A 17,072-nucleotide genomic window follows, 5' to 3' on the forward strand; every position below is an offset into this window, starting at 1 on the left:
CCTATGGGGTTGGGGGTGGCAAAATGGTGCTGCTGGAACAGGTGCAAAAAGGAGATAAGAGATTAGCAAAGGAGACAAAATTGTGCTCTTATGAAGAAAGGCTTCAGTTCTGCATACTGTAACATCTGGAAACTAGGCACCTCTGAGATCCGATTGAGGTGTTCAAGGTTTTGAATGGATTTAGTAACCTCCATTTCGGCAGATTACTTCCTCTTGCTCAGACTACACACATGAGGAAATTGAGGAAGGTTAGTTGCAGGATAAATATGTAGAAATTTCCCTTCAGCCAGGGGTTAGTTGATTGTTGGAACAAACTTCCATCAGCTCTTAGAGGGTGGCTATTTGAATAAATTCAAATCGAAACTGGACAAACTGTTATAGGGTGTTGAACAGGTGATATATAAAGTGGTTTTTTTTGGCTGATGTTGTATAAGCTTGCTTTCTTGCATCACTGCCACTAAAAATACTAATTATTCTCACTAGAGCCTACTCCCGTTTATGACTTTGTGAACACCCAGCCTTCTCATGTTACTGCTCATTCAGATCTGGGTGTGACATTTGATTCTAAACTGAATCACTTACAGATCAAAAACCTTTTGTGCTGCTCATCTCAGATGGCAAAACAAGCAGTGTACAAATGATCATGCAGTAATAAATAAATATATGGTAATATTCTGTTACTTATATAAAGCTGAAATATGGGTGCTAGCAACCCTCATATCATTAAAGTCACTTTTAATTTCAGTTAACTGAAATGGATTAATCTATTATTGAAACAAGTAAACTGCAAAAATGTTCCCATCACATCACATCCCACGGTCCTGGTAGCCTCTTTAGATATTTAGTAGATTCCCCAACTCATAAAGACTGCAAATCATAGCAATGAAAGCACTCAAATAAATCTCATCACCCACAATACGACAGCAAGATAAAAGCAACATGTTCTTTTATACTCTGGCACAACTACAAAATTTCTGCACTTGTTGTTTGTTTGTTTGGTTTTTAGGAGCATTAGCAACTAAGGCCATATTGCTCCGGGATATGTGGTGGTCATTCCCTGACCTTTCCGCATCCTCCGTATTTGGTGGTGAGGTGACGGGCTTGAACCCCGGTCTAATCAAGAAGCATGTGCTACGCAATGCTGCTCCTTCCCACCTGGCTACGGAGGTGCCTTCTGCACTTTTGACTGATGGCAGTGTATAAAACTATGCGTGAGAAAAGTAATTTTTCTGTGTAGAAGTCTCAGTCAGTGAAACACGTTTTCTATGGATTCTATCTCAAAAAAGTACACTTAACCTCACCACCCCAACACTTGCAACCATTTCCACTTCTAATCTCACAGACTGGTTCATACAATATCATGTGCTGCAAAACCTTGATGTGAAAGGCATATATTTCATATCTCAACAAGTTTGCTTCTGATGGGCAAGTATTATGGAAGAAACCATAAAATAAATGAAAAATGTAAAATTTCCAAACTCTATGACCCAGTAGAGAATATACACATCATTAACAACCCCAGCACCAGATATTCTGTGTTGGCTCATAATTTTAAACTTGTCATATACTACAGACTGTAAAAAAGCAAGAGCAAAGATGAATGTTACATAAAGGACATGCACCTATAAATGCTATTTTAATAATGTTTAAACACGTAATAGCTGCTTTGAGTATGGTTTAATGGATAGCTACTCAAAATTGCAAATAACATCAAAGAAATCTAATTCAGTAATGCCTCTCTGAGAAATCTCGTTATACTTTTGACCCCCCCCCTCTCTCTCTCTCTCTCTCTCTCTCTCTCAGATGTGCCTAATGCAACCCCCCTTAATTATTTAATACATTTTTGACTAATCCTCTATACCTTATGCTAATTAATATAAAAAATGTTTCAGTACTTTTTTAAAATTTATTCTGCAATGTCCTCTTGTATACAGTTAAAATAAAGATGATATCATTCTCTCTCAATCACTCTCTTTCACTAAATAAAAATTTTAAAATATGGAAAAACGTGTTTTCGATTTGTATAAAATTATTATATGATACAAAAAAGGATGTAAATTTTGAAATCAATGTAGCAAATTTAAGAAAGTTAGTATATAGTCAAACCTCTGAAATCCAGCAACCTCAGGATCTGATCCATGCTGAATCCTGGAATTTTCTGGATTTGGGGTGGACATATTATAATCATAAATAGGCAGCAAAAAATATTGCATTTCTACCCAGCAACTTACTATACAAGTGCAGCCCTTTTTCAAAAGAAAAGTAACATACAGTACAAGGAAAATTATAGTAAGTTTGTCACCTTGTATCATATGTTATGTTGTTATGTATTATACTGTAATTACTGTTTGCTACCCTGTACTGCAAGTTTGTCCCTATATTTGCCCCATCAGTACAAGGTAACAAAAATGCTGTACTTTTCCATGTACAGTATATTACCTTTCACCTTTCTCAGTAAAGTACTGTACTTTACTATAACATAACAATATGTAGTGGAAGATAACAAACAACCGTACTTTTCCTTGTAATGCATGTTACTTTTCTTTTGGAAAAAAGACTAGACTTGATTAGCATGTTATAGCATAGAAATTCAATATTTCTTGCTGCCTATTTATGACTATAATATGGCCACTCAAAATATAAAGTTATTACCCTTTCCAAAACATGCAGTACTGAGAATGGCATATGAGGGAGGTTAAGTGAAAAGTTTCATACAGTCACTTCACTACAGTGTTTCATACAGTCGCTTCACCCAGGTGTCTATGTCAAATGTCTCTGTATTTTCAAATACATTTGACAAATAGATAAGGACCTGTATGTGTCTTCCAAAAAAGCCACAATCCTTTGGACTACTTAATTTATTTTTAAGTGGCACATGAGCAAATAGGCCAGTGGAGTCCCATTAAGGCTCTGAGCCCCCTGTCTAACAGTGAGGGCCTTCAATGTCCGGCAATGTGACATGCCGACTGAAGAAAACCTACGTCACATCCTCAAGCATGGAAGTCTCAAACCTTTATGCAAAATGCTAGGGCATTCCCCGTAGGGAAAGTATGCTCGAGCGGCGCGAACAGTAGGCAAGGGCTACCCACTCAGGGATGGAGTAGGTTAAAGAAGCAAGTTTACCATATCTGACTAGCAGCGATCAACATTGGCACACTTACCAGCCGCAGCCACAAACTAGTGGATACCTTGAAAAAGCGCCACATCAACATCACTTGCGTACAAGAGACAAAGTGGATCGGATCGAAAGCTAGAGACATCGGAGAAGGATATAAAGTGCTATACTATGGAAGAAAGGCCAGGCAAAATGGCACTGCTATGATCATCGATCAGAAATACTGCGACAACATCACCGAAGTCAAGTGGATTTCAGATCGCTTAATGTCAGTTAGATTGACGTTGGATCCAGCACCCTGCAAATCATCTCATGCTATGCATAAACTGGGTGCTCAGACAAGGAAAAAGAAGAATTTTGGAACAACTTGGAAACATACCTCCAAACATTTGATAACGACGAGATCCTGTTCATAGGTGGAGACCTAAATGGACATGTGAGCTACACTACACAAGGCTTCGAGCGAGCTTATGACAGACATGGGTATGGTGTGTGCAATGATGATGGTACTGCATTTTAGAGTGTGCAGAAGCTAGTGATCTGGCAGTTGCAAATAGCTTTTTTAAGAAATGGTCGTACCACACAAATTGACTACTGGCTTCTGCAACAGTGAGATCTAAAGCTGGTGACCAATGCAAAAGTCATACCATCAGACAACACTGCCACCCAACACAGACTATTGGTTCTCGACTTCCAGCTAAAACTCTGCTTTCCTGTCAGATGCAACTTACGGTCCGTCATTTTCTAGTTGACTGTCCCTTATATTCAACCATCCGGTCAAACACTTTTCAATCTCTCCATGTTGAATATATCACCTGATTTCTCTCATTTCTTAGGAAATGAAGCAAATATTGAAGAACTTTTATTGTATCTAAAACATATTGGCCTGTACAGGAACATGTGATTTAACATCTATAACTATATGTTGCCTGTAAATAAACAATGAACGGACACAATTTGGCCTCAGTAGCCCTTGTGTCGTTAAGCCCAATACCAACAACAACTCCCTTATTACCCAAAAAGTACACAACTGACATAGAATACATTGAATACAAAGAATACTTGTTAACAGGAGAGATTGCTTCTACAGGGATGGGATACACTTAAATAGAAAGGGTGCAAGAATATTTGCTGATGCTATCGAGGCAGTGTTAGGTGGGTCGGAAAACTGCTAGCTTGGGGGGAGACAAAGACCAATAGATTGACAGTAGCCACTGGCAGAGGTGAAAGAGATTCTTGCACTGCTTCTATTAGAATGAGCAGAAGCCTGAAAAACAAGATGCATGGTATTTCAGAGACTGCTGGGAGCCATTGTGGTACAAGTAAACACATGGGTTGTGTTAGGGTAGCTAAGAATAGAAACAGGTGCAGGTATACTTGCGTGTACACCAATGCTAGGAGTTTAGTAAATAAATTTGATGAATTTGAGGTATTGCTCAAAACATCAAAGGCAGATATTGTTGGGATATCAGAGACGTGGTGTCACACAGATATAAGGGATGCGGAACTGCAATTTGGGGAGTACAACGTCTACAGAAAGGATAGACAGGATAGGAAGGGGGGAGGTGTTATGCTATTAGTTAAGAAACACATAAAAACCAAGGAAGTGAAGCCAGTCGACATCGCTGGACAGTGCAGTGTGGAGTCAGTTTGGTGTGACATAAACATTGGGAGATCAAAATTGAGAGTAGGAGTGTGCTATAGGCCTAATGACTCTGATGAGTATAATAAGGAACTGTACAGGGAAATAGAGTGGGCCAGTAAATCAGAGTGTCTTATAATGGGAGATTTTAATTTCCCAGATATTGACTGGAATTTGGGGGCTGGATACTCACACACTAGCAGGGCTTTTGTGGATTTATTGGATGATTGTTTTCTACATCAGCATGTTCGGGAGGCAACTAGAGGGAGTAATACTCTTGATTTGATTATCAGCAGTGATTCTTCATGCATTAAGAATCTGCAGATAAATGAACCACTAGGTGGCAGTGATCACAGTGTGCTGAAGTGGGATTTACTCAAAGAGGTAACTACCATTAGGGGTAAAGGGAAGGGTTATTGCTTCCGTAAAGGCGACTACGATGGACTGAGACAGTATTTAAATTCTATACAGTGGGACCAACTGATGATGTTACCAACAGCAAATTCAAAATGGGAAGCATTCAAAGAACTTATCTTGGAAGCTACTAGGCTTTACATACCAACTAAGAAATATTGTTCAAGGTTTAGGCCAAAATGGATGTCAGATGAACTAATGAGGCATATGGCAGAGAAGAAAAATGCATGGGATACTTACAAATTAACACATGACACAGAAGCCTATGATAGATACAAGTTGATATGCAACCAAGTTACAAAGGAGGTTAGGCAGGCGAAGGCAGATTACGAGAAATCCTTGGCAAGGGATGCAAAGAAAAACAGCAAAGAGTTCTTTACTTATGTAAACTCTAGAAGGAAAGGGATGAATCAGATTGGTCCACTTGATATTGATGGGTCAAGTGTTGATGATCCTGCTCAGGTGGCTAACAAACTAAATGAATATTTTGCATCGACATTCACACATGAGGAGTTCTTCAGCGAGGGGAATGCCAGAGGTGTATTCAACTCTAGCAGTAAGTTACAGAATCTTGAAATAACTGGGAGTAAAGTGGAGGAGAAACTGTTGAAGATAAACACAAGAAAGGCACCCGGGGTGGATGGGATCTATCCAGTTATATTAAAGGAGGCAGCAAAGGAAGTAAGCAAACCCTTAGCCATAATTATGAGAGCTTCCTTGGACTCAGGGGAGGTACCCATAGACTGGAAATGTGCAAATGTGACCCCAATTCACAAAGGAGGATCAAAGGCTGACACAAGTAATTATAGACCTGTGAGCTTGACTTCTGTTCCAGGAAAATTAATGGAGGCACTGGTTAAAGACGCACTGCAGGATCATTTAGACAAGACTTCAGTTATAGCTCAGACACAGCATGGTTTTGTTAAGGGGAAGTCTTGCCTGACCAACTTGATTGGATACAATGATGCAGTCACAAAAGAACTGGATGCAGGGAATAACTTTGATATTATATACTTGGATCTTAGAAAGGCTTTTGATACTGTTGCACATGCAAGACTGCTACACAAATTGGAGCAGTGTGACATTGGAGGCAAATTGCTGCTATGGATAAAGGGGTGGTTGAGGGGGAGAAGACAGAGAGTGGTAATCAATGGACACTGCTCATCGTGGACTGATGTTATTAGTGGGGTCCCTCAGGGCTCAGTGTTGGGTCCATTATTGTTTTCTGTATTTATAAATGATATTATTGATGGTATATCGGGATTAATGTCCAAGTTTGCAGACGATACAAAGGTTGGCAGGGTTGTCAAGGACACTACTGACACTATGCTTCTGCAACAGGATCTGGAAAGGTTGAGCAGATGGGCTGAGAGGTGGCAAATGAAGTTTAACATTGACAAATGTAAAGTACTACACATGGGAAACAGCAACCCCAGAGCAACGTATCAACTCTATGGTACAACACTGACAGTGGTAGAGAATGAAAGGGACTTGGGGGTGGTTGTGCAGGCAGATATGAAGTTCTCTGAGCAGTGCAGACGGGCTGCAAGAGTAGCTCATGGAGTATTGTCAATGATATACAGGAATTTTTCCAGCAGGGATAAGGAGGTGATTATTCCATTGTATAAGGCGATGGTCAGGCCACACCTAGAGTACTGTATACAGGTCTGGAGGCCTCATTTCAAGAAGGATGTAGAGCTGCTGGAATGAGTACAGAGAAGGGCAACAAGATTAGTGAATGGAACAAAGGGGTGCTCTTACGAAGAAAGGCTTAAGTTTTGCAAATTACAGTGTCTGGAGACTAGGCACCAGCGAGGTGATCTGAAAGAGGTGTATAAAGCCTTGAATGGTTTAAGCATGCTCAATGCTGATGGGATTCTTCCTCTAGCTCAGAATAATCACCTGAGAGGGCATAAATTCAAATTGAGGAAAGACAGATGTAGGATAGACGTGCGGAAATTTGCCTTTAGCCAGCGGGTGGTTGGTTGGTGGAACAGACTTCCATCCCTTGTGGTGGAGGTTGATAGCCTAAATAAGTTTAAGGCTCAGCTGGACAGGTATTTTGAACGAACAGAGGGGTGAAGTGGAAGTGGTTTTTTTTTTTTTTTTTTTGGCTGATGCTGCATAAGCTTGCTTTCTTGCATCAAATGCCTCTACTAATGCTAATGCTAATGCTAAATGTGCTTCCGAATGGTGGAAGCTACCCGAGCACCAAGCCCAGTTGAGAATATTGCTAAGCATATTGCAAATGGACCCAGGCCAAACACCTGTGCTCATATGGAACAACATGGTTGCACATATTAGCACTTGCCCTAGGAAATACAAAACCTGGCCGATGCTACAATGACAAATAAGTCTGGTGGTGGAATGACCAATTACAGCAAGCAATTAAAGTGAAGAAACGTGCATACAAAACATGGCTAAAGACAAGAAATGATGATGTCTTTAAATGCTATAAGGAGCTGAAAGCTGAAGAAAAACGAGAAGTTGCAAGAATCAAAGCTGCACAATACAAGGACTTGTATGATGTATTAGATATAATTCATCATACAAGTCTTATTCATCTTGTATGAATTAGACTTGTATGATAAATTAGACACACCTGGAGGCACGAATAAGATTTACTGACAAGCTGCATCACACCACCACCGCTCAACCCAGGACATCAGACACATTGCAAATATCAAGAATGAGAGTCAGCAGCTGCTGCGAAATCCAACTGATATCCTATGTCATTGGAAGGACTATTATATGAAAATATGCAATGAGGAATACCCACCTCCACCAATTCAAACTAGTGCAGAGATTCCAGGACCTGTGCTCCCTATTAGAGCTGGAGAGGTAGCAGCTGCAATTAGTAAAATGAAGAATGGAAAAGTGACAGGGCCAGACGACATACCAGCTGATGTCTAGAAGCTACTAAGCTGGAAGGAAGCAGAACTCTTCAATAAGATCACTGAGAAGAATGAAGTGCCACCAAGCTGGCAGACAAGCATCACAATCCCAATCTGGAAGGGAAAAGGCGACGTTAGCAACTGCTCAAACTACAGGCTGATACATCTGCTGTGCCACACAATAAAGGTCTTTGAGTGCATACTCAATGCACACATCCACAATACCATCACAACCTCACAAAACCAGTGTGGCTTCATAAAGGGATGTGGAACAATAGATGCTGTTCACACTGCTCATTTGCTGATGGAAAGACACCATGAAAACAGAAAAGTGGTTCACACAACATTTTTAGACCTAGAAAAGGCCTTTGACAGGGTGCCACGTGAGCTCATATGGCCCACACTACAATCCCATGGAGTGCCTAAAATCTACATCCGCTGGACCCAGCTGCTGTACCAAAACGTCACCAGCTCAGTCCGATGTTCTGCCGGCACCTCACCACTGTTTGCCATCCATGTGTAGGCATGCATCAAGGCTCTGCCCTATCACAGCTTCTCTTCATTCTTGGTATGGACACAGTGACAGCGGACATCCAGACTCCCCACCCATGGACCCTACTTTATGCCGACGATGTCATCTTGGCACATGAAACACACCAGGGCCTTGAACAGCAGACACAGGAATAGAAATCACGCATGAATAAGTTCAGATTGTGACTGAACATCAAGACAGAATATCAAGAATGTAGTGCCCAGACAGATGGCTCAATTACAATCGACAGACACACATTAAATTAGGTCACCCAGTTTAAATACCTGAGCTCATATGTTTCCTCTGATTGTGACACATTAAAGACACCCAGATGCAAGTCAATGCTGCCTGGCTGAAATGGAGGTAAACTGCCGGAGTCCTATGCAACCGCAAAATCCCAACATACTTAAAATCAAAAGTTTATAAGACAATCATCAGAACAGTGGTGTTGTATGGGACAGGATGCTGACTAGCAACAAAGAAGCATGAACAGATCCTGCATGTTATGGAAATGCGAATGCTCAGGTGGTCACTCAGCCTAACTAGACTTGACCACATCACAAATGAGGATGTACGAAGGACTCTTGGCATAGCCCCTATATATGAAAAGATGCATGAATGGTATGGTCACGTGCTGCGTAGCAATGACAACTCAATAGCAAAGACGCCACTAAACCTAAGTCCAGAAGGTAACCGACCACATGGACGACCAAAGAAGCGACGGCTCAACCAAATGAAAGAGGATATGTGAACTATTAATATTAAACCAAGTCAAGCTGCAGACCGTATGAAGTGGCGAACAAAGTGCAGACAAGCAGACCCTGCTCCGATGTGGGACAAACACTAGGAAGAAGAAGACAAGGGCAAATAAAAATGGTTTCAAATTGTGATGTGTTATTGTTTACAAACAACAAACCAAAATTCTAAAAACATTTTTGGCTGGTGCAGCATAAGCCTCAGGCTTCCTTTCACCATATAGTTAATAATAATAATAATAATAATAATAATAATAATCTTGTTTATGAATATAATACAATTAGACAATTCCACAAACCAACAAATTTATTAGTAAAAAACCTGAACGCATTGAGGTAAAATCTCCGCCTTGCACAATCAGCTCTAATGGCTGCTTTGATGAATGACCAATCCGAGAACTAAATTTGCAAATTCTTGGGTAGTTTCCTGGATTCATTCATTTCTCTAAACATAACTGGAAAATTGGTAGTGCCAGAAAATGGAGTGCCAAAATTTTGATATTTAAATGTATTAGAATAAGAAACCTATTCTACAAGTTTAATTGGCAGTCTCATGTTATTAAAACAAGAAAAAAAAATAACTTAGTAGAATGTGTTTGTAGTTTATTTGAAATTAAAATAAATCAAGGTATCATAATTATATAATTATATTTAAAAAAATTAAGCCAAGGATACATTTCTGACTAGAATGATTGTAGGCATCTGTTCTCAATTGCTGCCACTCTTTTTGAAGCAGTCCCTTATCATTACAAGTGCATATCTGTACCCTATAAGAGAATTAGAAGAGAACACAATTTCATTACAGAAGACAATGAATATGTTAATTTTTTTCTCCCTAAATTAATTACTGCTTTCTCAAATATAAAACTAATCCTATAAAGTTGCAAAAAAAAAAAAAAAAAAAAGTTAATAATTTCATTTTCTTTCTCTGTTGATTTTCTGCTACAAGATAAATGAAATTAAGTGACTGGCAAAAGTCAAATCTAAAAGTGCTATTAAATATTAATATATATGATGATCAAAACAACATTTCTTACATAGCATTACATAGAAAAATAAGTGATCTCATATTGTGGAGGCACCTTCACCATGACCTTGGTATTAAACTACTCTAAATAAAATGTGGAGAAGTATATTTCTGTTTTATTTAAAGCATTTGCCAATGCTGGAACAGGTAGGCAATGCAATGTAAAGGGCACTACTTTATCCCAGTGAAACTTACTGAAGTTTCTACAATATGAGATGTGAGAGGATGCACAAAAATAAAATTAGGTAAACTAATTGGCAAAAGTGAAGTATACTGCTTCACATGTAAGATAATAACTAGTAAACAACTTCAGTAGTAAGTTATTTTTTTAAATAATTAGCATATCAGATGCTAATCTGTACATATGATAATTTCTAGGCAGAACTAATCAGTAAAAGTAGTCAGTAAAAAAAAAAGTGTAGATTTTTCTGAAACTAGAAATGAAGGGCTAATGGGTGCTTAACAGTCTTATTACAATGTGTAGGAAGTTTTTTTTTTTTTTTTTTTTTTTTTTTGAGGATTGCGCATAGATGATGGCAATGCATCACTCAGTGGAATTTTCACTCAGTCAGTTTCAGCAATAAAAAGCTGCAAAGAAAGAGTTTCCATGCCATGAAGCATACAAGTGTTATGTGCTGCATGCATAATTCCACTATGAAGTTTCAAGAGGACATTTCTCAGTACCTTTTTTTTTTTTTTTTTTTTTTCAGTATCCATGAGCTGTGATGTGGTTCATCAGAGATCATGGATATCACTTTCATAATCTCCTTTAATAAAGTAAAGTGGGAATTAATTATATTAAAAAATAATGAAGATAACAAGCACCATTTCTGCTGAACTTAGGCACCACTATACTGTATTTCTGCAGTCATACTATGATTGAGGCTGGCCAAACAGAAATACTGGAGAGCGAGATGCAGCTTATCACCAGCACAGTGGTTGTGTGTCATTGTCTCTGTACAGAGTCCTCATAACAGTTCTTTCCTGTAAATAAAATGTGATTGGATAAACAGCAATTAATCAATATGAACGATATTTGTTCCTCATTCATTACTAATAATCATGACCAGGTAGATATAATAAACATCATACTTATAAATAGCATGCTTTATAAAAACAATCAGAACAAAATTACAACCTCCTCCCATCTCTTCTATCATATAGTATGAGATATATCTTTTGAGGTAATGATGGGCATCATGGTAAGATCCAATATTCCTTACACTTCAAGGTTACAGCTTTAAAAGTTTTTTCAGGCTGCCTCTTAGTCTATAATCTTGTTGTCTCTACTCTGCCAGAGTGGGAGTCCAAGTAGCATGTATATGGTAAGCACTGTCAAGGCCACGATATGTAAAGGAGCAGAATATATTCTTGCTGTGTGTAAACCACAAATTCCATTAACATACACCCCTTTTACTTTTCCATTATCTGCTCAATGCATCACGAATCACTCTAATTGAACAAACTTATCTGCAAAAAGAAATGATAAGATCAAATGTTTTATTGAAATCCAGGTATACAGAAAAAGCCCTCTTATCCAATGTGATCAGACCAGTAACTGGTTGGTTAATTAAAAATAAAATCAGTTAAAGCAGGGAATCATAAAAAAAAAAAAAAAAAAAAAAAGTATACATATATACCTTAAGAATTTTATTTTCTTCAAAACATATACATGTGCATTGATTTACATAAAATCAGTAATTTTCATCTGTTATAGATGAAGAAATGTGACAAATTGCTTCATAGTTTCTCCACTTTTTATTAAATAAACATCAACATCATTGACTGAAATCAGGATGCTCAATATAATGCAAAGCTGTATCTAGGAATTTTCGGCCCTGAATTTGATTTGATTCCATCTCTTTTGCTTCTCCTCTTCATATTTAGATCCATCTGTTTCTGTTACAGTGCATATGAGTTCTGCAGCATCCATAATTTCATTTTTCAACAAATCACCATTGTTGGAAAACATTACTGAAACCAATATTGTATGCAGGATCATCTAGAGAGAGACAGCAGTAATAATTCAGACACAGCATGGGGGTTGTCAAGGGAAAATCTTGTCTGACCGATTGGATATTATGATGTGGTCACAAAGGAACTGGATGCAAAAAATAATTTTGAATCATATACTTGGATTTCAGGAAAGCTTTCGATACTGTTGCACATGGAATACTACTGTACAAATTGGAGCAGTATGGCATTAAGGACAAGTTGCTACAATGGATAAAAGGATGATTGAGTGGGAGAAGACAGAGTGGTAATCAGTGGATACTGCTCTACGTGGAATAATGTTATTAGTGGTGTCCCTCAGGGTGCGGTGTTGGGCCCATTGTTGTTTTGTATAGTTATCAATGATACTGATGAAGGTATATCAGGCTAAATGTCCAAGTTTGGATGATACAAAAGTTGGCAGGATTGTTAATAACAGTAATTACAGTATGCTGCTGCAACAGGATCTGGAAAAGTTGGGTAGATGGGCTGAGAAGTGGTAACTGAAGTTTAACATTGACAAATGCAAAGTACTGCACATGGGTAGCAGTAACCCCAGAGAAATGTACCAACTGGGTAGTGTTACACTCAGGGTAGTGGAGAATGAAAGAGACCTGGGGGTAATTGTGCAGTCAAATATGAAGTTTTCTGACAGTGCAGACGGGCTGCCAGAGTAGGTCACGGGGTCTTGTCAATGATATTCAGGAATTTTGCAAGCGGGGATAAGGAGGTGATTATCCCCTTTCATAAGGCAATGGTCAGGCCACACCTTGAGTATTGCCTACAGGTCTGGAAGCCTCATTTTAGGAAGGATGTAGAGTTGCTGGAACGAGTACAGAGAAGGGCAACAAGACTGATGAAAGGAACAAAGGGATGCTCTTATGAAGAAAGGTTTAAGTTCTGCAAATTGCAGCTTCTGGAGACTAGGCACCTGCGAGGTGATCTGATTGAGGTGTATAAGGCCTGGAATGGATTGAGCAGTCTCAATATTGATGGGATTATTCCTATTGCTCAGATTACAAACCTGAGAGGGCATAGATTCAAATTGAGGGAAGACAGTTGTAGAATAGATATGCGGAAGTTTGCCTTTAGCCAGGGGGTAGTTTATTGCTGGAACAAACTTCCATCTGTTGTTATGGAAGTTGATAGCTTAAATAAATTCAAGGCAGAACTAGACAAACATTTGGAACGAATGGATCAGTGAAATGGGAAGGTTTTTTTTTTTTTCCAGTTGATGCTGTATAAGCTTACTTTCCTGCATCATGTGCCTCTACTAATGCTAATACTAATGTATGTTGTCTTGATGTAAACCTTTGGAACCTTCAATCTGCCTGAAATTGGTTAATAAACTATAGTTTTCATTATCTTATAGAAGTTCAGGACTTTCATGGGCATTGGAAATTCTAAGTTCAGCATTATGAATGTTGAACTTGGACTTTCCATACTAGTGCTATATCGTAAATACATCTTTGTATTCACAATATAGCACTAGTAAATACATCTTTTAACAATTCTATAAAATCTATATTCATATCTACATTTTCAAAATAATTAAACTCAAAAACTTTCACCTATTTTGTCTCTTTAGACATTCTAGAACCCCTTGATCCACAGACTGGATCAAATATATCACACTTGGACCTTGGTTTTAAAACTGGCCTTTATGTTCCCTTTTCCAAGTTCCTCACAACTGAAATATGAAGGAGTGTTATCCATAAAGAGAATAGCCTTTTCAGGTAAGTTTATTCAAGTGTTTGTTTATAGATGGTACAAATTCATGAAAAAACCATTTTGTGAAAAATGCAGTCTATATGTACTGATTTTTGAGAGTGGTAGTAAACTAGTAAAGGTGACCAATTTTTATTTTTTTAAAAATCAGTAGGATTAGTTCATTTACCAACAACAAAAAAGCAAACAATTTATAAGATCCAGTTATATTTCTGCAAGCAGATACCACAATTCTTTATTTGTATCTTGTTACTACAAGCTCAGGTTTTTTTTTTTTTACCATTATATTTGTGGGTAACATCTTATAAGTTACACCTCTTTGTTCCATACTGTGGGGGTTATTCTCCAATCAATTTTTCTCTGTTGATAAATGACCTTAAATCGTCTGTAAATTTTTACAGACTCTCTCTCTCTCTCTCTCTTTTTTTTTTTTTTTTTAATGAAAACCCCAAACATGAAAGGTATCAAAACCTACAGTAGTATTTGGTACCATGCATGGGTTGAAGGAGATGGGGAAGGAGGAGGAGATTCCGGAAACTTTGCTCTGTAGACTAAATATAGGTTTCCCACTTTAAGCCTCCAAAAAAGCAAAGTGTCGGTACTGCACCAGTTGATGCTGATGAGGGTCATCTACCACCCAGTATTAGTATAAGTATTATATTATATTATAACAGTACAGGTGAAACCCGTTATAACACGATGCTCGGGGTCCAAAGAATCACAGTGCGATATAAGCGAGATTGCGTTGGAAAATTCTAGCCATTTTTCAGCATTCAAACTTAATACGTACTATCAGTTTTCTTGTTTCTTTATTTTTGCGTAACAGTTGCAATAATACATCTAAAAAAATCATGCAAAGAATAATAATGGAAATAATATGCAATTGCATTGTTTCAATCTTTTATTGATGCACTGTACAGTAAAGTATTTAAAAAAACAATATTCACGTTTTTAAATATATATAAACATGATAAATACACACCTTTTGTTACAAAAACAAATCAATACTCATAAAAACTGCTTTTCCACTTGGTTGTATTGACTGTTACATTTGTATTTTGAATTTGAAATTAACAAAGGGTCAAAAATTCAGGAGAAAAAGGATAACATAATGCACTCAGTGTTCTTTCAACTACTAAGTAGACATTAGCAAACAAACTTTTGCACATTTTAGTTATTACTTTCAAGTCTTTAATTTTTTTTAAAAAATGTATCAAGGGATGAATGTTTCATTGCATTTCTTTGTTTCTTTTTAACAATTTCAATAAGGAATTTTAACTGTAAATTGAAAGGAAGTAAGGGAATCTACCTTTCAATTTAAGTCCAATTTGCAAACCAGTGAATGCATCTGGCTCCTCATCTTCGTTTGCATTTGAACCATGACTTTCACCAGTAACATTCTCAATTATTTCCGAGTCAGTCAAGTGCTCATAGGTAAGACAGTTGTTGCCCCCATCTACCCAACATTCTATCATGGTCTCTCTTTCTCTATCAATGAACTGTGCCAGTACTTGCTTGGCATTGGCCAAGTCATCTTCTGTCAGGCCTTCATTACCTTTTCAAGAAATGGTCAGCAACAATAACATCTTCCTCCATAAAGCCCTCAAAGTCATTCTCTTCATCACTGTGACTGGCTACTTGGGAGTTATCCAGGATCAGACTTGCACCCAGGGCCTATCTTAGGCCTAGGCAAACTAGGCATGTGCCTTGGGCCCATAAATCGCAAAATACATGGCCAAAATCATAGCACGCGACATTATAGGAGCAACAATGGGGTCTCAAAGGAGTGTTGCCAATTACATTGTTGACATTTTAGTAACTACAATGTCAAGCGATATGACAAAAGTCATATTTTGTTTTTATTATGTTTAGGTCTTATTTCTCACTTCCTCACAACCCATCAACCTTCTTCCGCAACCCTCAATGGGGGTGGGGATCCATGGGTTGGGAACTTCTGTTTTACACAGATGGCATATTTTTGTTTGTATTATTTTCTGTAGTGAATTTTTATATTTTATTTGTGTCTTAATTTTGATTTTGTTTTATAGAGTATTAGTTGTTTCAAATCATTTGGAATAATTGAATAAACATCTTATTTTTTGAAATAACTGAATCTCTAAGTAACTAATATATTCCCCTAATTAGTCACCTTTCTGTGTTTAATATTCGCAAGTTAGTTTTTGTTTTGTGAAATATACTCATCTGTATCATATAAGTATTCAACTGTACAAATTTGTATAGTATTGAACAAACAGCCGCCTCATCTTGGAGTAGAATAGTATTATATCAGTAATTTAAAAAAACAGTTTCAAGCAAGAATTATTGACAAGACTTTGTGAATGCACCATTTGCACCATGTCTTTACAAAACAGCACCAAAACCTATCCATTTATCATTATTATTATTATTCCAAAAACATTAAATGTCATTTCATAGATTGTGAATATAGCTTAGCTTAATTTTTCAGCACTCACCTCATAGTAATCCGCTTAGTTGGTTGAAAGTTTTGCCACGTGCATAGTGGTTAAGAGATTCTAATAACTTACGGAGATTATAAATTTAAAAACTAAGTTATGGGCTTTAAAATTTTTTTCTAAGAAAGGAAAGTGCATCTTCCATTCTATGGTTGTCTAATTAAAATAAATTAAATGAAGTGAGATAAAAGCATTTAAATTATTTTAATTAGACAAAATGCACTTTCCTTTCTTAGAAAAAAAATTTAAAGCCCATAACTTAGTTTTTAAATTTATAATCCCCGTAAGTTATTAGAATCTCTTTAACCACTATGCATGTGGCAAAACTTTCAACCAACTAAGCGGATTACTATGAGGTGAGTGCTGAAAAATTAAGCTAAGCTATATCCACGATCTAGTCATTACATCACAGCACATAAGGACCCCTTAAAATATCATCATGTCATTTCATAATAAACATTTTTACAGGGGCCCCAAAAATACTTTTGCTTAGGCCATT

The 17,072-nt window shown here is 37.5% G+C and overlaps 1 protein-coding gene across 1 annotated transcript in view; it reads right to left on the reverse strand.

The window, feature by feature from the left end:
• LOC150091187 (inositol hexakisphosphate kinase 3-like) overlaps positions 1 to 17,072 on the reverse strand; it is a 192,666-nt gene that overhangs the window by 35,729 nt on the left and 139,865 nt on the right. Inside the window, exon 4 of the mRNA XM_090389206.1 lies at positions 10,028 to 10,119. Coding sequence (XP_090245332.1) covers positions 10,028 to 10,119 — 92 coding nt within the window. The remainder of the gene's footprint in view (positions 1 to 10,027; positions 10,120 to 17,072) is intronic.

Source organism: Mastigoproctus giganteus, chromosome 1 (assembly GCF_048544385.1).
Source record: "Mastigoproctus giganteus isolate SK-2022 chromosome 1, ASM4854438v1, whole genome shotgun sequence".
Lineage (NCBI taxonomy): Eukaryota > Metazoa > Arthropoda > Arachnida > Uropygi > Thelyphonidae > Mastigoproctus > Mastigoproctus giganteus.